The sequence below is a fragment of the Ammodytes marinus genome (assembly GCF_949987685.1).
Source record: "Ammodytes marinus genome assembly, chromosome: 2".
Classification (NCBI taxonomy): Eukaryota; Metazoa; Chordata; class Actinopteri; order Uranoscopiformes; family Ammodytidae; genus Ammodytes; species Ammodytes marinus.
This window is the reverse complement of record NC_137231.1, coordinates 25,014,176-25,035,013: the sequence shown is the minus strand read 5'-3', so window position 1 is coordinate 25,035,013 and position 20,838 is coordinate 25,014,176. Positions and strand designations below refer to the sequence as shown.

The 20,838-nt window shown below is 40.3% G+C and overlaps 1 protein-coding gene across 2 annotated transcripts; it reads right to left on the bottom strand.

Annotated features, from left to right (window-relative positions):
- Positions 1-2,168: 2,168 nt before the first annotated feature.
- Positions 2,169-20,720, bottom strand: LOC307264409 (tricarboxylate transport protein B, mitochondrial). Of its 2 annotated transcripts, XM_080045819.1 has the most exons (9): positions 20,102-20,720; positions 10,015-10,122; positions 8,544-8,643; positions 5,587-5,725; positions 5,014-5,098; positions 4,812-4,916; positions 4,526-4,641; positions 4,337-4,410; positions 2,169-3,970 (listed from the first exon to the last, which is right to left on the bottom strand). In XM_080045819.1, exons 1-9 carry the CDS (start codon positions 20,211-20,213, stop codon positions 3,856-3,858), a joined length of 954 nt encoding a protein of 317 aa, XP_079901945.1. In that variant the 5' UTR covers positions 20,214-20,720; the 3' UTR covers positions 2,169-3,855. The 2 variants fall into 2 exon arrangements, with proteins under 2 accessions (XP_079901945.1, XP_079901946.1); XM_080045820.1 differs by lacking the exons at positions 8,544-8,643; positions 10,015-10,122; positions 20,102-20,720 and adding an exon at positions 6,373-6,506.
- Positions 20,721-20,838: the final 118 nt, after the last annotated feature.

The following is a 20,838-nucleotide window of genomic DNA, read 5'->3' as shown; positions in this document are numbered from 1 at the left end:
ACAAAGCGTGCACATTTTTAAGCCTTTGACAATAGGCCTAGGCTACTAATGCTATAGAATATGCCTTTGATCTGAATGTATATGTTGTTAATGTCATTAAGAAAAATGTTTTGAGAAACATCTTGTGTCTGGCCTACCATTTTATTAACTGCTTCTAAAATCTCAGAGATATACTGAGATACTGATTTGTTCATAATCCACTTCCCATGACCAACGTAGTATTTACAAAAATACTACTACAAAAAAAACCTATGTAGTAGATAACTAGTAGGTAACACAAAAAAGGTAACTAGTAGGTGACACAAAAAACTATATAGTAGTAAGGAATCTTGTAGTTGACACAAAAAAACGTATTTAGTAGGTAACTATAAGGTGACAAAAAACGTATGCAGTAGGTTACTACTAGGTAACACAAAGAAAACCTATGTAGTTGGTCACTAGTAGATAACACAACAAAACTATATAATAGGTATCTAGTAGGTGACACAAAAAACCTATGTAGTAGGTAGGCTAATGCAAAAATAAAATGTAGGTATCTAGTAGGTAACACACAAAAACCTATGTAGTAGGTAACTAGTAGGTACTACAATTTTGTGTACCTTATTGTGATGTGTTACCATATAAAATGCAGTGGAGTAAAACAATATAGACTATGTACTTAATTAAATGCACTTTGTTGATTTTCTACCTCTGATCATTTGTAGCTCACATGTCAGGGAACATAAATCTACTGTGGACTCCTCTCAGAAAAACATCACTTTTCATCTGTTGACTTCAAAGATGATATCAAGATCTCGAGGCCTGAGCAACATGACTTATATCTGTGAAGATGATGAGAGATTTTTAGGGCAATTTTGGACCAATCCTCTCTTCACAGCAGATGAAGAGAAGGAGGAAGGGGTGATGATGTTAGGATGAAGGGAGGTTGGTAGGTTCTTTGACTTCCCTCATAAAGCCCTATTGTACAGATATGATGATGGAGGAGGTCTCTCTCATCATGTGTGTGTGTGTGTGTGGGGCGTGCGTGCGTGCATGTGTCTGTGTGCACATGTGTGTGTGTGTGTGTGTGTGTGCGTGCGTGCATGTGTCTGTGTGCACGTGTGTGTGTGTGTGTGTGTGTGTGTGTGTGTGTGCGTGTGTGTCTGTGTGCACGTGTGTGTGTGCGTGTGTGTGTCTGTGTGCACGTGTGTGTGTGTTGGGGGGGACTTAACAGCTGGGTTGGAGCCCATAGCAACAGCTCCACCTGCTGTTTGAAGATGAACATTGTGGCATGTACTGTATTTGTGTCTCAATATTCTCCTTTAGTTCTCAGTGCATGCTGCCTTTATTAAACTGAGGTGTGCATCATGGTACTCATTCAGACTATCCCACACAACCATGGTGAAAAGTGTTACTTTATACTTTCTAGGAAAACATTGTACTTTTTAGCTTCAGACAGTTACCTTTACATACTTAGAATATAAATAATAATACAAATAAAATCAGCAAAAAATGTATGATATAGTATCATAGATTAGCATCAATACTTATAATCCAACAAAATAATAATGATATATTACTCTGGAAGGGTTCATTCTGCAGAATGAGTACTTTAGGTGGACTTTGATGCTCATACTTTTGTGTCGTTCATTTTGAATGCTTGAGCTTTACTTACAGTATGAGCGTATTTCTACTGTATGTAATTACTACTTTTACTTAAATTTAGATCTGACTACTTCATACACATGTCTAGATGTTTTTGTACACTTTCCTCATTCAGGCCAAAATATACAGTATCTCACACTGCGCCCACTTCCATCTTCTGCAGAGAGCTGTGCATTCCTTCTCACGTGTGTGTGTGTGTGTGTGTGTGTGTGTGTGTGTGTGTGTGTGTGTGTGTGTGTGTGTGTGTGTGTGTGTGTGTGTGTGTGTGTGTGTGTGTGCGCGTGCGTGCCTGTGTGTGAAAAAGGCTATGAGAGATAGCAATGGAGAGTGTGTGATAGATAGTTGAATCACCCTACATGAGCATCAGCCGAAACTAGAACAATGGGTTCCCTGTTCAATTCCTCTCCTACCTGCCCCCTATGGTTTGTCCCAAAGTGATCTGTCAGCAAAACAACACTGGAACAACGAGGGAGGGTAACGCAAAAACAACCAGTCTGCATGCCTTCAAGATTTCAGATGCTTGTTTTAATGAGTTTTGCAATCCCCCTACCACAAAGGACTTTACATTAAGCACGGACAAAAGGAGGGTACGGTGTTTATATAACCAACTTAATCCTAAAGAAGCACACACGCAAACACACACACATATAGCCTCGTGATACATTGATTCGTAGTAACAATAGCATTTTATCTTGGTGATTTGACACAACACAATTGTGTTTTATTCGCAATTGGTTTGGCATTACAGAAAAAAAAAAGATGAACATTATTTTAAAAATAGGATAATATCTTCTTACTTTAATACAAGTATTAAAGTCATACAATGACAATACTCATACCACTAGTGACACGGGTTGTTAATATAAAAAAAAATTGATGGCACCACAGAAATCTCAAACTGCTGATCGTCAAAGAGTTATACAGTATATTAAGTCGATGATGGATGACAATATTTCTCAAGAAGCATTCACCGACAAACACAACAGTAAAAGGCACGTGAGTTAGAGGTAAAAAATAAAACCCTGAATGGAAAGAGGCACCGAAACAAAACGGTGCTGGAAATGGATTTGAACAGATTGTGATTCCCAACCGTTTTTTAGTAGAAGAACCCCTTTTCTCCTTTAGATGAAGCTGAGCTATATGGGTTAAATGTTATGGCTACAGATTCAGAGACCCAAGAGTGAATTCTAAAAACATGTTAATAGAAGAACATGTTGGTTCTTTCCTTTCCCAATGAATTATCTCGGGACCCCTCAGATTTATTTTTTGCGCAGGTGATTCCAAACTTCTGAACATGAAGCTGTTGTTAGGATATGAACTAATGAACACTAGTGCTTCCAATAAAGGGGAAAAAGAGGTCTGAGGTTTCATTTAAACTCACAGTGAAACATCAATAAAATACTTTCCGTACATCTTAAAAACATCTTTACACCCAGGTCCCAAAAAGGAAAAACTTGACACAAGAGTAACAAGTTAACAGCAAATATTCTCCCATTTAGATATTCAACATTCAACTTTCAATAAATACATTTATAACGTATATCATAATATTTGCAGTTCTCTTCTTAAGATCATTAGGCTACTTTTGTATATTCTCACTCTGAACACATTTTTTTATAGCATAACCGGTTTGGCAATTGGCACAGGAATAAAATGTGTCATACTTTACAATACAACTATAACTCTGGTAACAAACTAAATTAGAATCTACCTTGTATAAAAAATAATCAGCATAATTTACATGTAAAATCACACTATTATTAAAGGCTTAGTAACGGAAGTTAGTGCAGTTAATGTGTCTGTAAACGGCAAAAGAAAATGGTGTTTAAAGGAGTCATCAACATGTTCAAAGGAATGATGTTGTTGACCCTACAATATTCATGTTTTTTTTTTAGATTTAGAAGTATCTCTAGGATGAAGAATCTTCTGTCACAACTATCTGGCAAACTCTAATCTCACTTTGAGAAACTGACCCCATGGTCTTGGCATACACTCCAGCTGTCCAGATGTGGGCTACATTGAGCCTCTTTTAAGGCTCTCTCTCCACTAAGCTCTTTACCTCCCTGCTTAGCATATGACACTGATCTAAGTTCAGCTCTCCGTCTCACCACCAGTTGCTTGTGTGGTACAGAAGAAGTCTGAGAAAACCCAGATCTGTGCCCGATGCCCCGGGAAGCAGGAGGCCGCCGCCCTCTCCGCACATCCAGCCCCTCAGTCCGTCTTCCAGACCGTATTCAGGACCTTCACCACCTCCTCGTAGATGATGAAAACTATGGCCACATCCAGACACACCCGACCCAGCCTAGGAACTGTCCCCTTATAGAAACTACGGATGGACACAAATATGGTCAGGGGTTAAATTAAATATAAGTGTTTAGAAAAAAGTGGCTGATACATCATTACCACTACACTAACATGTAGCCATCAAATTATAAAGAAAATGTCTACGTTTATGGTTTGTGTTCGACTTAAAAAAATCTGTTCAAAATATGTGTTCTCACTTTAACATGTTCCATGGATTGATGTGCTTTGTAGATCCAAAAATAATCACATCACACAGACAATGTTTTGGCTTTTATGTATAAAACTACGGCTGAACTTAAGCCTATAAGTGTTTCCCATGTATTGTTTAGAGCCTGCTGTGAAACGAACATTATGAACCAAAGCTAAACTAACCACAAAATATACTCACGCTGCCACGCCCTCATATTTCATGATCTTTACAGCACAGTCCAATGTGCTTTTATACTTATGTGCTTCCAGACCCTTTGGAAAATGAAAAGAAAATGCATTGTTATTTTCTAATCAATGTCAGGAGATGGCAAAGACTTACTATGCTGTGTTTTCAAACTTAACGTCCGCAGTCCGCCATATTATCTACCTGCATTCTTGTCTTGATGACATCTAGTGGGGTGTTTCCAAAGACACTGGCTGCTCCGGCTATGGCTCCGAAGGCTCCAGTCAACAATGGATTCATATATTTATTGGGGTCATCACCTGGTGAAAAGGACAAAACAGAAGAGTCAGGAATGCTTTCATGCACATTTAGTTCTGGTACTGAACAATTAAACAGGATGTCTGGCTGGTGAAACTCTAACACACAATAGGTGTGTCTCCGCTCTAAATGAACACTAAACTTATATATAATCAGCCTCATGTGTACTGACCTTTGTACCAGTTCTTCAGAGAGGTCATCACATAGAAACGAATGGCTTGGTTGGAGCCTTGTTTAAGGACCGTGGCTGTGAGACCCTGGTACGTCCCTCTTATTCCTGGTAATGAATGATAAATGGGTACATTTATTATCTGCATTACTCTGTCTGACCAGTAGATGTCAGCTGAATCTTGTGCATTGACGCCGGTCTTTACCTTGTACCCTGATGATTTCTCTGACTCCATGGTAGAAGCCCTTGTATTTAGGGTTGGCTGAACTCTGGTCATGAATGAATTTAACCTTGGGAGATTGAAAAAACAACAAAAAGGAACAGGGTGCTCATCATTCAAAATAGAAGATTTTGTTTTAGTTTGACAGATAGGGGGAGAAACACAAGGAGGTGACATCTGCACATGTTGAGTCTGGCCTTCTGTCTATCTTTCCAAGAATGAGTTCTGCAAATGTGGACAGACATAACATATTGCACACTTTTATATTTGGAGAATGCTTCACATCAAAATGTTCCTGCAGCTAATTTTCATTGTTTACGTCATTATACATCTGAATGTGTCTCAGAGAACAAAGGTAGCAGATGATATATGAGCGAGTGTAAAACAAAAAAAACACATTATGCTTATTCTGTGTTTATTATTATACAAAATCCCAAGTTCACTGTACGGGACAGATGTTTCATCTATGCTCGAGCAGGCTGTGCTCCTCATGTGCAAGATACTGAAAAGATCTAACAAATTAAATCAGGAATCTGATAACATCAGTGGGTAATATACCTTGACAGTCTCCATTGGACAGACCACAAACACAGCCTCCATCACCCCGGCTCCAAGCCCACACAGCAGACCTTTAGTGCTGTCCAGACGGCCGGACTCGTCCTTTGCACGGTTGCTAAGGAACTCAAATACGCCAAACCTAAGGAACAAAGCAGAGCAACCAGGGAATTATGGGAGAAGTTAACACAGGAATGCTGCAAAAAAAAGTGAACACTAACAGTTTCTGCGACAATATTGCTAACAAAAGATTATTATTTTAGAAAGATAATTAGCCCTCATCAGCAGAAATCAGGTAGCAGAGGAAGAACTTTCCACTCTATGACTCATTGAGTACAAATAAAAAAGCAGAACCACGGATGCACCTCAAGCTTAGAAACTCAGATGTGTGTAGACACACTGCTGACGGTGCAGGAAGTGTTCAGGGGCTTTTAACTATATTTTCCTGCGTCCTAATTAAAGATGCCCCCACGTACAATATAGCATCTCAGTAACCAAGGAGTGACCGGCAACAGCTGCCATGGACGCCAGCCCAAAGAGAGAGCGAGAGAACGAGAGAGAGAGAGAGAGAGAGAGAGAGAGGTGTGGTTAATGTATCTCCGCAATCAGAAAATGTTGTGCAAGCGCATCCTTTACAAGAAAGGTTATTTATAGATGGAATTGAATTGTGGGGGAGACAGGACGCTGCCTGGTGCATTTGGCAAAGGGGCGGGGGAGGACAGACACTTGGTCTTGATGAATGCTTTGTTTTTCCTCCATGTCTCTTCTCAGTCTGCTGGAACCGTTTACCTGCCGTCATGATGATGCGCATCAGCAGAACTCACATCTTCTACTCGGCTCATGGGACTTTTTGTTTTCTTCTCCAGCTGCCTTTTATTTTGCAAGATTTGCAGCTCAGCTCATCAAGCGTCCACATCTGTTTCTCTGTCCCTCTCCTCTCATTTGGTTTCTTTTGAAATATTTCAGTCAATTAACAGTCTCCCACTGTCAAGTAGGAACAAACAACAACACATAAAACCAAAATCCATACTTCCTTACTAAAAACAGCTTTTAAGCTACGGTTGGGATTAAGAAATGAGAAGGTGTGCACTTCCCTCCAGCTCGCTCAGACTGCACGGAGAGAAGGCAGTGCACTTAATGACTAACCTTGTGAAACAAATGCTATTCATTAAAAGGCGCCAGAGAAAGAAAGTGCCACTGTCAGCCTCTGCTTCTGTGCCAATTTACTCTCCAAAGTCTTCTCTTCCCATTAAAAGGAGTGGACTAGCTCAACAGTTAGAACGTGACACATTGTGTTTTGGCCTTCATCCACTGTCAGAGATGAGTCATTCTGGACAGCATAGTGCGCTGCCCAATCTTCATTAGTGGCTCTTTCTACAAGGTCAGCCATGCTGAAGAGAGGAGGATGTGAAGGAGAGAGAGAAGGGTCCAAATATACGAGGACAGAGAGAGAGAGAGATAGAGAGGTATACAAATGAAGGGTTAAGTTGAGGAAAAGGTCAAAGGCCCACTCTGTCTGTCTTCCTGAAAATCCTCCAGCTGATTTTATGGCATAGGATGGCGCACAGGCAATCAGTTAATGGGATGGGGGAGAAAAGGGAGTTGAAGGGGATAGGAGCGATTGGAAGAGGGGGAGGGGAGGGAAAGACAGGATAAGGAAGAAAATAGCGGATCGAACAAACAACAGGAAACAGTGGTGAATGGAAAACTTCCAAGGTGTACGCCATTAATCAACTCTCACCGTTACCATCCTAATGGCTTTTGGTTTCTCCATCATACTTCATTGGTTAATTAACTCCTCTTTATGTTTTGCCGCATTACCTGATTGGTTGTTCCTAAGCTATGGATCGACAACCCGGGAAAAATCATCAAAAGTATATTTTGTCAAACCGGCCCTGAATTGAACATTTTAGGTGTCGCAATCATTTGGCTACATAATTAAATCAAAATGTACATGGCTTGCACATATCAGGTTAAAATAATCAGTATGTAGCCACTTGTATGTGTTTTGAATGTTCAATATATTCTGATGACAAGAGCAGAGAAGAGGACATGACCTCAACCTCCTCCTTGCCATATTTCCTCTGAGAAATCTCTCCTTAGAGCAGTAACAAAACCATTCAGACTCCCTCGGGAAGGAGTGACTGGCACACTCATATGTGCACACACACAAACACTGTACATAAACATACACACACCCATTGACAGTACCAACACAAGTCTCTCTCCCTGTATCCCTATCGAGACCCTGTCTGAGTTTGAGTGGCATCTTTTCTACGCCTGGCTGCTCCTGTCTCTCCATCGTATAGACAGGCTCTACCCTCCAGTACAACACACACTCACACACACACACAAACAAAGGAAAGAAAGAGGGGCATGCAGCGACAAAATGAAACGGAGAACAAAAAACAGTGACAATAAAAGTGCCTGTGTGTCTGTGTGTGTGTGTGTGTGTGTGTGTGTGTGTGTGTGTGTGTGTGTGTGTGTGTGTGTGTGTGTGTGTGTGTGTGCATAAAGGCGTGCGTGCGTGCGTGCTAGCACTACCGTGCACACTTGGAGATAAATGTCATTGCTGTGAAAGAATAAGGTAATTATACTAAAGGCTCATGTGGCATTTATGCCTTGCATTGTGGGTAATGGACCAGAATAATTGGAGTGTGTGAGTTAGTGGTTCTTATGTAGAATATCACAACAGCTTATGTTATGTATTAATTATTCTATTCCAGCCTTTTACTTCACACACATACATTCTTATTTTTATATTTTTTAGAATATAAACTTAAACTTTACAAATATTATTAAATTAAAAATTGGAAAAGGACACATGCATTTGAGATTTTGAGCTGTTTCTTTTTATCTTTCAAATTTTACATCAAAAATGTTTACCTGTACCTGAATTAATGCAATAATGTTGTACATCTACTTAGACGTTTCAGAATCCTCTGAGTAATGTAACTTACCTGACAGCAGATTTGGGTATGGATCCATACAGCAGTGAGCTGAGTCCCCGGTACAGTCCTTTAACACCGTGACCCTGTACTGTCTGTTTTACACAGTCACCTGAAGGAAGAAACACACACACACAAACATACACAGTATAAAAATGACTGAATACTAGATATTACATATTACATAAATCAATTTAGTATTTGGGGGTTGACCACATAATAGTCAACATTTTACAAAAAGAAAACTCTTAGAATATCCCAGTCAGCATAATAGCACCCTGCAGGCAGTGCATTGGTGTTTTTATTTTGTGTGTAGAAATAGAACCACAGGCAAATTATTTATTTTTATTTGAACTTGTATTCTTCCTCTTAAGAGACATCCGTCCATTTATCCATGGTGTACTACGTAGCCAAATTCACAACTGTGCGAAAAAGCAACAGATGTCTCGAACGCTCATTAGCATGGTCTCCGATCTTCAAAGCGCCAGCCAACACACACCCAAGATGGGTTTGGGTGGGTGTGTGTGTGTGTGTGTGTGTGTGTGTGTGTGTGTGTGTGTGTGTGTGTGTGTGTGTGTGTGTGTGTGTGTGTGTGCACGCTGGTATGCCTAGATGGCAAGTGTGCATTGGTCTGTTCTAAGTCTTAAAAACAAGCACAGTGACAGCCTGCCAGAATCCCTAATGTACCTGGGGATGATGGGTAATCAGATAATGAGCTCCTGTGAGAGACGGCATGTACAACAGATAGATAGATAGATAGATAGATAGATAGATAGATAGATAGATAGATAGATAGATAGATAGATAGATAGATAGATAGATAGATAGATAGATAGATAGATAGATAGATAGATAGATAGATAGATAGATAGATAGATAGATAGATAGATAGATAGATAGATAGATAGATAGATAGATAGATAGATAGATGGACACTCATATGTGCACACACACAAACACTGTACATAAACATACACACACCCATTGACAGTACCAACACAAGTCTCTCTCCCTGTTTTCCCTATCGAGACCCTGTCTGAGTTTGAGTGGCATCTTTTCTACGCCTGGCTGCTCCTGTCTCTCCATCGTATAGACAGGCTCTACCCTCCAGTACAACACACACTCACACACACACACAGATAGATAGATTTTACTAATAGATAGTTTTTAATGCCGTCTCGTTGCAAAAAATATTCCCCTAGTTGGACAGTAAAACTCTGAACTAAAATATAATACTTTCAGGAAAAACAGAACTTTTTGGTTTCTCTGAAAAATATATATCCATGTTCGTTCAAACAACCCTTAAAACATGTCTTCGGAGTTTGCTGAATAAAAAATAGAAAAACACTCGTAATTATGTTTTCATGAGGAGTGGGTGTCAGAGCTGTCAAATATTTGATACTACATTAAATCCCACATTCACATCAATATGTTAATAAATTGAGCAGTCCAAAACGGATTTGCATGCACACGTTGTTATTACCTATTCCTCTAAATTTGGGTGGATTGGCCTTCTCATCCAGTTGTAACTGGGTCTTGACATACTCTGTGGGGAAGGTGATGCAGATCTCTATGCCGCCTGCGATTCCACCTGAAAAACACAGAAAATCATGTTTTTAGTAACACAAAGAACATAAATAAAATGCATACATTTACCTGGAACTGATCGGAAAGATAGTGCTGCAAATTAAAAAGGTATCATATCTGTTCATGCAGCTTTGTTGACATATTGCCTGAACTTAGGATACCATGTCTGCCTGAATGCAGCCATACCTAGCCTGATACAGTTCCCCTTCACATTTATGAATTGCAAGAAGGTGCGATTACATCATGGATCATTACAAAGACTCCATAAATGACTTTCCCTCCATAAACATTAAAAGCTCTGCAGCCAAGGGAGGAAGAGTAACGATCGGGCCAAAGATAAATTAACTGTTCCTGCTATGGCTAAAATACACAGAGAGCGTTCTCTTTCAGGAATGAACAGAAAGTCAACAGAGAAGGTTGTGTGAGTAAATACAGTATAACTCCCTCTTAAATAATCTGTATCATCTGAATGTAGGGAAGACAGTATACAGAAAGAAATAAGGCGAGTAAAATAGTGGATGTGTAAGGGACTTCCAGAGCCTCAAAACTTGCCACAGTCGTAAGTTGAGTAGATGAGGACAAGTGTCCAAAAAATGAGTCTTACGCTGCACAACACAGATGAGTCACGAAGGGAAGGAGGGAGAATGGAGAGAGGGCTGACATTAATTAAATTATCCTTTCAGCCTGCAGGGAGGGGCTCCATTACCCAGGCCAAGACCCTCCATTAACTCAATGACACAGACACTCACACACACAAGGGACACACACAACATCACAGAGTTACACAGGGACATTCAGTCTAACAAGAGAAAGTCCCAATCGGAAATCATCAAGTTAATTATGAGGAACATTTGACTGTACATTATGTGTTTTTTGTGAGGAAACACTGAAGCCATTTATCAAAAGACCACGACAGACCAGTGAATGGAAAGCCAAAAACTGAAACGCCTTTTTTCTTCTACGAGAGAGAAGAAGTGGTTTTGAAAGAAGGTGGTATTGATTGTCTGTTTTGAGAGTATTACCGTGCACTACCTAGAATGTGGATTTTCATCTTGAAGCCCTTATATAGAATATGTATGTGATTAAAGTGTCTACATTACATAATTGCAATTTGAAAATTCTTGGCATAAGAAAAACTGTCAGTATTTTTCGTTTTCAGTCCAATAAGTCTCAAAGATTGAATATGAGACTATTATAATTAACTGGTGTAATTGTTTTTCTCAATGTATTCTGGCCCCAGGCAGCACAACAATGTTTCACTCTATAGAATAAAGTATGTGGCATTTGGCTGGGCAGTATATGGCTCTCCTCACATGTCACTGCTGTCAACAAAACCTTTATCACTGCTGCACCTCAAAGCACAGACTCCACTACTGATAAAAACATATATTTAACCCATTGATAGGACTATGAGTAGATGGCAGTGAAATGCAAATGAAATAGCCTTAAGAGCCTCTTGTATAATCTGCTTCTCTGTATCTCCATCTCCTCCTCTGTTAGTAGGTTTGATTTAATAAGTGTAATCAATAAAAGGAAAATGGTGCTTACTTTAGACTGCACAATGTATTTAATATACTATTTTCCATCTGATCGTGTCTTGACAAATTTCAGATTTCAATATTTTTTTCAATGTTATGTTAACAATTTTTATTTTGCACATTAGGATTTCAAATATTTCAGCTAATATCAGCTGAATCAAAATGTCAGGATTATCTTGGCCAAAACCATTTTGATTTACAGTATTCTTAAAACTCTTAAATTGGCTCAAATTGCATCACAGGAGACACATATTGTTTTAGTGAAAACAATCAGACAACCTTTTCTGTGGAAAAAACTCAACAACCCAAGCTTTCAGCCATGGTGACAGGTTTAAGATCTAGGATTGACTGAAAAGATGTAGCACCCCCTTGAGGCAATTCAAAATAAAATCAGGAAATCATTATACGGTAGGACTGAAGTTTAGTTAGCGAGCTAGAAAGCTTTTTAATTTTAAGGTCAGATATGTGAGGATATTCATGAACAGAAATACAATGTACGCTGAACCATGGCATTCATGTAATCTTCACACACACACACACACACACACACACACACACACACACACACACACACACACACACACACACACACACACACACACACACACACACACACACACACACACACACACACACACACACACTATACTGAAAAGGCCATTGAGCAGTAATTCTTCTAATCCTGATGGAGTTAGTAAACGTTAGCCAGCTAAGAAGTAACAGGAATCACATGAGCATTACAACGCTCCATTCCAGCCACCCTGATCTGGGATCAGTGGGTCAGTGTATCCAGGGGAAGAAGAAACAATAAACCTCATTCTTCCATTACTGTAACAGCCAAGACAGTGCTGCATGTGAAAGCCAACCAGCAGTCAGTCAGAGGCTGCGACTCAGCATCACACACACACACACACACACACACACACACACACACACACACACACACACACACACACACACACACACACAATCAATCCACATCAGACACAAAGCGACTGTGGAGGAGAAGCAGTTTGTTTGCCTTCTACTCCATTTTACAGGCTACATCCAAAACACACACATTCACAGATGACACCCCTATGACTCCTGTGCAGTTCCCAAACCTGGGTTACATCTGCAAAATGGCCATTAATCTTTATCTTCACAGGCTTGCTCTCCTCTCCATGTCGTTCATTTTTCCTCTCAGCACCACCTTCCTATTTCTCTCCATATCCCCAAACGACTATCCCCCCACGCAGTCATAAAATCAATTCATCCACACAGGTCTTTGGCACTTACTATAATACGAAAAGACAGGCAAAAGCATTGGAGGGATATTCAGAGCCCAGAGGCGGCGAAAAACAGGTGACGCCTGATAGAAATTGCTTCGACACACTCTTAGAAACTTAAATCTTCCAAAAGCAAAGCAGTCGTTTAATAAATCAGACGTAAACTGCATGAGTTGATATTTGGTTTAAAGGTTACAATGTGCTTGGCCAAGGTACATTTTAACCCCCTTATGACTTCTCAGCTTGGCCCCAGCTCATAATGTTAGCAAACATTGTTTTTTAATTGGCCAAAAGTATGTGGCTTTTCCCAATATGTTAAACCTGGATTTGGCCACTGACGTTAAGGGATACGGCCTGGCTCATAGTCATCAGCGTTCAAATTCATCCCAGAGCTGTTTGATGGTTTTGGGTTGGGTGCGGGCTCTAATCAAGTTCTTCCATTTCCAAACCCAGGAAAACTATTGCTTTTATATGGACTTAGCTTTGTGAACTCAGGGAATCACTTAAGTTATTAGGATTTATCCTCTGGGAACTATGAATATTTAAAAAAAACTTCGATAGCGATCCACCAAATAATTGTTCTCTGTGCTGGTGGCAGTAGAGCAGGGGTGTCAAACTCATTTTGGTTCGAGGGCCACATACAGCCTCTCTGATCTCAGGTGGGCCGGACTAGTAAAATAATGGCAAAATAACTCCAAATCCCTAACTTTGTTTTTCAGTAATATGCTTTATCACTCAGCCTACATTTGTAACCTACATTATCACGGATCACAAGGGATCTCTGTACCCCCCAGGAGATGTCTTAGTAAAGGTTGCTGCCGGCCATGGGAATAGGAGGTGCGGCGCGAAGCGCCGCAGCAAAAATTTTGGGGGTAATTTGCTCAAAGATGCCAATGTGCACTAATGAAATAAACAACTGTTTATTTGAATACACAAATACAACAGGCACTGACCTTACAGTTGTCCAATTTTGTTTACTATATGTACAGGGACACATTTTGTGCAAACATGCAGACTGTACAAAATACAATTAAATAAAAGTGCAACTTCTACTGTTTTGATTTATTTTTAAATACAGAGGTTATTGGTTGTTTTGGAATTCGTTTTTCCCAATTTAAAACATAAAAATAAAGCAGCATTGAAAATTAGGAAATAAATCTTGTAGGCCTACACTAGCATGCTCCTGCTCGTTTTGCGCACACAGAGCCGCAGACACACCACGCTTGCTAGTACATTAATTGTTCAGCACTAAAAATAAAAATAGTTTTATTTTTATAAAAAAGTAATAAAATAAATGTACTAAAAATAAAAATGTTTTTTTTTTTTGGTTTTTACTTTGCCATAAAGCACTGTAGGAAACATTAATAGCGGTGAAGCAGGATAGCCATTTACCATTTCCCACGTTGCTAAAATGTGCTTTTTTTATTTAGGCTGCCCCCTAGCGGCAGGAGTGAGCATTTCGGTTATTTCTTTAAAAATTCATAACTCCTCACAGGAATGGGCTAGAGACTTACTTTTTTTTTTGACATACTCAGAAATTTATGCTCTACAGGTCGCGGGCCTGATCAAATCATCTCGCGGGCCGGATCCGGCCCGCGGGCCGTATGTTTGACACCCCTGCAGTAGAGGAAAAATCAGAGGGTCAACAGAGTGAGATGGACCATCCTCAAGGGACCATGAATGTTGGTTTCATTCCAATACATCTGAGAGTTGTTCAGATTTTTCCGTCTGTAGTAGAGAACAATAGACTGAGCCCGACTATGCCACCTACCTTTTCCATACTTAGTATCGTGGCTAAATATGCCTTTCATAATTTTCCAAAGCTCTAGCACTTCAAAATCAAAACTCACAGACATTCACTTGTGATTCAAAACAAATAAAAGCAGCAATCTTTACAAATCTAAGCCAAAAGTATACAATGAATAAATGACCAACTGAGTTGTTATCAATTACAGTATTTAACTACTCCTTTCGGCTCCACATACGTCTCAATACATTGTTCAGGTGCACTGTCACATATATTTTCACAGCCACTTGTTTTTGCAGTACAGAGAGGCACAGAGACAGCCAGCTGACAGGGAGGAACAGGCTCTGAAATCCCGTCGTGTCTGCTTCGGTGACTCTAATTAGACTCAAACACATCTGCTGTACCAAGGAACTTCCTTTTTTTGGCAAAGACCTGAAAATTCAGCATGGTCTCTGAATATGGCAGGTCTCTAAACATATTTGAAGCGCTGTCTCCTTCAAAATAAATTTTTTTGACGAGCGGCATGGCAACACAACCTACAATTTTGAGTGCTTTTTTCAGTGATTCCACTTTCAGCCAAGTCCAATTCAGAACAACAATAAACTCAGAATGATGAATAAAACTCACCAAAAACAGTCAGCAGTGTGTATCTACTTGTTGTGTACATGTGCTTGTGGCAACAAATTAGTAAGCAGTTTTGCAGCAGAATCTATCTATAATTCATCCAGATGTTCCTTATTTAGATAGATCATCCCTCACGTTACATTCTCTAGAGTCAAATGCAAAGATGTTATTATGTCCATAGCTCAATTCTTAACAGAGAACGTAGCCAGAGGACTGATGTACTTCAAACATGAGGTGTCCTATTAGTAGAGCCATAATATTCCTGTTTGCCTGGCACAAAACATGAAAATAATTATTCATCTGACGTCTGGCCTTAGGCTTCCTCTTGTCCCTAGCAGCACTCCCTTAAGGCTACATTAGTGCTTAATTAAAGGACGGTTGTTGATTAATTTTTTATGGGAACTGTTTCAAATGCTTCGACGCCTACTGCATGCAGATTTTACACTGATTTACATGAACGGGACAAATACCAAAGGTTGTTTTGACAGTGTGCAGTTGGAGACAAGGAGGCAAGTGTCTTAACAGTTGAAAAGAAAATCAACTATGGGAGGGTGTTAATTAAGGTATTTCAATTACAGTTGATTAAATCTTGTGCTTTGTGTATTCTGGGTCTTCTACCGAACAATATTCTTGTGAATGAACGGAAATAATTATGGGTTTGTCTGGCCACAACAACAGGATGTAGAATAATATAGAGACACTGGGGATCGACTAGCCCATGTTGTTTTAAGGAATGGGATTGAATTGATGACAAAAATGGCTACAGAGTGTTGGTGGTGCTCCTTTTTGGCTGTAATGGAAGAAATGTCTGTCTAAATTTGCAGTGGAACCTGGTGAAACAGATTGGTAAATGTGACTATATTTAGGCATGTTTTTTTCTTTGTTCTAGGTAGATTTTTTGTCATATTGTTTTTGTTATTTTTTTTGCCATGTTCTGTATTGTTCTCCTTATTGGAATGTTCATTTTCTGTTGTCCACAGTTGTGTTAGGGTTAGGGTTAGGGTTAGGGTTTCATCTTGAAATTGTGTTGAAGGGCTGACAGGTGTAGCTTGGGTTAATTTGAGGGGATAAATATTTGTGTTTGTGGACTGATTTCTGTTATTCTTTCCTCCGTCTTGTTCTAAGGGATGCTGCTGTTTTTTTGTTGTTTAAAAAGAAGGTTGAGGACAATGAACTTGTCTGTAAATGTAATGAAGTTTTCTCACATCTCTAAAAAATAATAATAACTGACTGTATTCATTTGTACCCTTGTATTTGTTTTTGTGTGTCCATGGCTGCTTGTACCCACACCTAGCTGACAAGCTGTCTCAGTGAGGGTTGCATGGGGGGAGCGCACCGTGTGATTTATTATGTTGCCTGCTGGTATTTGGGGTCAGTGAGTATCAGAACAGTGGATTGGGAAGTGACTGTGTGCGTCACCTGTGACGCGAGGGAACGGGGAGTGAGCGCGCATTTTGCTTTGACGAGCCCTCTGGTTGGAGAGGAGACAGCCACTCAGAAAACCTAACTGGCTACCCCCAGGCTGAGAGTGAGAGAGAGAGAGAGGGGGGGGTAGGAAAAGAGAGCGAGAGGAAAAGTGGATTTTAAACAGTGAAAAAATCCACTCTATCATGAAATCAAGACCAACCCCTCTGCTCAGAGGGGTTGTAAACTGAAATCCACTGTGCCAGCGTGACAGTGTATTATTGCACAACAGCCAGAAAATCAGGACCAGAGACCCATTTAGACCGCTCTCTCTCCCTCAGGCCTAGCACAGTTAAAACTCTCCCTCCTTCATTCTCTTCTTAACTTCAGTCATCACCAGTGGATGTTGAGTGAAGACTTGAAGTAACCAATGGGAGCAGAGGGAGCTCACAGACTTATAAAAGCTTTGGAAAACCCTCCTACCCAACCACTGTCTATGTGGTCTATCTAATCCATTAAGGTTTGACCTTCTTCCTGCTTTGTCTACTTCAGGCCTTCGGGCATGTACATGTGGCTCACTCTCTCCTCATAGACCTGCTGCTACCCATTACTGATACTGTACATCTAAAGTAGCATTAGCATATTTCACCTGGAGTGGATTTATGAACCGCCATAGCTGAGTGAAAATAATTTGTATCCCGAAAAGGTAGACAGTATCAGCTGTGGGATTTTGATGGACAATCTTCTCAGATCTGACTCAGAGAGAGACAGTTCATCCCTCGCTGCTGCCTCATCCCGGTGATGCTCCCAGTGAACAAGTGCCGCTATCAAACTACACACACATTGAGACGCAGTTTCATTTATTATCCAAACCTTTGAAAGATCGTGATAAATCAAAAGGGGTTTTAACACAGCTAGGCCGGGGAAGACTCAAGAGAGGGTGCACAGAGTTGAGACGGAGAGAAATGCAATCATGCTGCTGCTGCAAAACTGGACGGACAGGCTTGAGACGAGAGAGACGACACAGCAGCCAGGGGAAGAGGGAGCGACACTGGGCCCAATCCAGTCAATCAGGCTGCACGGGACTGATGTGGGGAGGGGGAGGGTCTAACCCCCGGACACATTTCCATTTCTCACAGTGGCTGAAAATGTCTATCCTCTTCTCACTCCTCTCACCCCAAAACCATTCAACGTAGCAGTTGTTTTGAACGCTGACAAGAGTGACAGTTCATACAAAAGTGGACAACTAGATCGTATTAAAGAATTTAAAACAGGAATGAAATGAATAAAGAATGATTTATGTTATTGTTATTCCTGTTGGGTGGGTGCTACTGTGTTGTCACTGTTGTATGGTCTATTTCTTTTTAACGCCACACAATGTCAACATGGCCTCAAGTTAATAATCTGAATTAAAATGGGTATAACTGTGTATAAAGCTTTTTTGTTATCTACAGCAGCTGACATATACACACAAATGAAAACGCTCAGCTGAGTTCACTTAGCATGTATATCAGAACACTTAAGAGCTCAAACAATTGATTACTCATTTCAGTCATGTTTCAAGCAAAAACAAAAACAAACATTGGCTGTTTTTTGATGATTTTCTTTATCAATAAATGATAGTAATGTTAATATTTGGGGTTGGGAAAATTATTTCTCCAGTAATTATAAAATATAATCAGCAATATAACTAAAATAATCATTAGTTGCTGAGCTAAATCGCTTGGTTAATCCCTTATCAAAAATAATTATTTCAAGAAATTAAAATATTCCCCTTGTAACTGTTGCCAGAGAACAGGGCTGAAATCAACAGAGTGCTGCCAAATAGCAGCGTGTAGCCTTAATACAGGAGCATCTCAGAGAGGCTCTCCAGCATCCTGATCATCATCACAGAAGGGGGTCAGGAGGAGGAGGGGGGGGGGGGGTTCAGGGCGGGACAGAGCAGCAGGAGAGGAACAAAATCACAGAAATGACTCAAACAAGGATGACTGAAGAGGTGCTGAACTGATACGTCCAATAAGTGATCTGTTGTCAATCAACTTGACTTAATATTAATAATTATTATATCTAAAAATGTACTCTTTGTGTCGAGCAAAAATACAGAACTACTTTATTTTTTTCATTCTCTGTTTCAAACAAATTGCCTACATAGCAAGTACATGTTTTTGTTTAGCTACTGATCAAACTAAAAAAATCATATTTTGCAATACATTATTCTGTATCTAATCAATATATTAAGCCACGTACTGCCACAGCAGCGGAAACACAAACAGATTGATCCCAAACTGACGGAAACAACATAGAAATTTGAAAAACTGACACAGTCCTTTTAGTGGCTGTTTGTAACCTTTCAATTATATAACATGATGTTCATCAGCTGCTGAATTTTGTGTGTTGCCCTGTTTGGGATAAGAAGTCTGTAGTGCTCAGCAAGAAAAGGAAATTCGAACATCTACAAAGACATGACAACTGAGAAAAATTATGTGATATGAGCAGCCCATAAGCTCAATGTCCTCTCACATCTTTACTTCTGACCTCCACATACTTCACCTTGAAACACTAAGTGAATGGCTCCAGTGGATTGTCTCAGTGAGTGTCCCCTACACTGCTGTAAGCATCAACCTGCATTAATAGCATTAATTAGCTAAAGTGCATGGGGGCTGATCTTTAGATTGGAGGGATACAAACACATCAGTGCTGTAGGTAAAATCTGAAGTAACAGGAAAAGCCTGTTTGTCAGGACAGAGGAGGGAAATATTGTTATCCTTGGGCACTGAGCTTTCAAGACCATTTCTCTTTTACAACAGCTTTAGGGGTCACGGGGTCAGCATGCTTTGAGGCTGAATGTGGAACTTTGTTGCAATGCCTCGCTTTGCCTTCTCATTATGTGCAGTATTCGGCTCCATTTGCATTGAGTGATTTATTTTAAGAGAAACCTCTTGAACCTTATATCCTTTGCAAAAGATAAAAACTAAACTAAATGCAATTATTCATAATTGGATGATGTGGTTATCTCATTTGCAGTATGTCATCTGATACAATGCCACATCTTAAGAGTTTCAACCTGTCACTGTGTCTGCAAACAACACAGTCGTGACAAAACATAGGATTTCTACAAGTTTGAGCGTGTCTATTCTTAATAAATTACAGTGACATGAGTAGACTTTGAGGTATGCAGCTTTCCTTGACTCAGGGCTGTTTTGTTGTTCTGCTTTATCCGTTTACTAGCCTATATATTTCCAGCATAGGCTATGTGTCAGTGTCACACCTACTTCTGCTAAAATAAGCTTTTACACTGTATTTGCTATGTGAACTGTGGCTACATTGCATCTATCACAACCCTTAACATTGTTCAAAACTCTTTTTTGACTTTTTTCTCGTGAGAAATTATGATGAACTTACCAGCCATAATCGCCTTCCCGGGGTGAGTTAATTTCGCCTTTCCCGCTGGCGCCGCTGCCGCCAGACAGCGCGGTCTGGGAAACGGGCTGGTAAATGTGCCTTTATCCTGCATAATTATCGAGAAAGAAACAGTAAAACCTAGAAAAAGGTTCTAGTCTAAATGGTTGTTTATGTTCGAGATAGTAAAGCTTGCAATTTTCTTCCAGTAGACCGGAGCGCGCAACACATGGGCAGCTGCTGACTGGTGCGCTCAGCTCCTCCTGGATGCAGGTGATCTCTGAGACGCGTCCCGGAGACTCCAGCAGGTCTCCGTGTTTGACAGTGGGCGGTTACAGGGACTGTCGAGGAAGTTGGGGATGTTCTATGTCCAATGTCTTTTATTTGTAGCCATAGTAACGCCGTATCGCGACAGTAAGTGCGTAAGAGAGCAAAGATACCCGGAAGCAAGGAGGGGCGGACAAATAGTTGCGTCCGTATCCTGCTGCCGCGTTGTTGAGATATTTCTTCATATAACCACTGGACGTAAACAACCAACGAGGCTGCTGCTGTTGTTTGACAGGTTTCAGTGGGAGTCGCTTATACGAACACAGGGACCAGAGTGGAGAGGAGACGCGGCCACTTCTTGTTATCCACAGCAGGAGAAGGGCGGGGCGCAGTAGAAAGCCTATCTACTGTATGTGTGCGTATTATCACATTTAAATACAGCTCGGCAGAAGAATTAAAAATGTGATTACCCT

Coding starts and splice junctions, on each gene's coding strand:
- LOC307264409 (XM_080045819.1), bottom strand. CDS start 20,213: ATGCAGGATAAAGGCACATTTACCAGCCCGTTTCCCAGACCGCGCTGT. Junction 8,644..10,014: donor ACCCAAATTTAGAGGAATAG/GTAATAACAACG, acceptor TTCTTCCTTCAG/GTGACTGTGTAAAACAGACA. Junction 5,726..8,543: donor ATACCCAAATCTGCTGTCAG/GTAAGTTACATT, acceptor TTTGTTCCTTAG/GTTTGGCGTATTTGAGTTCC.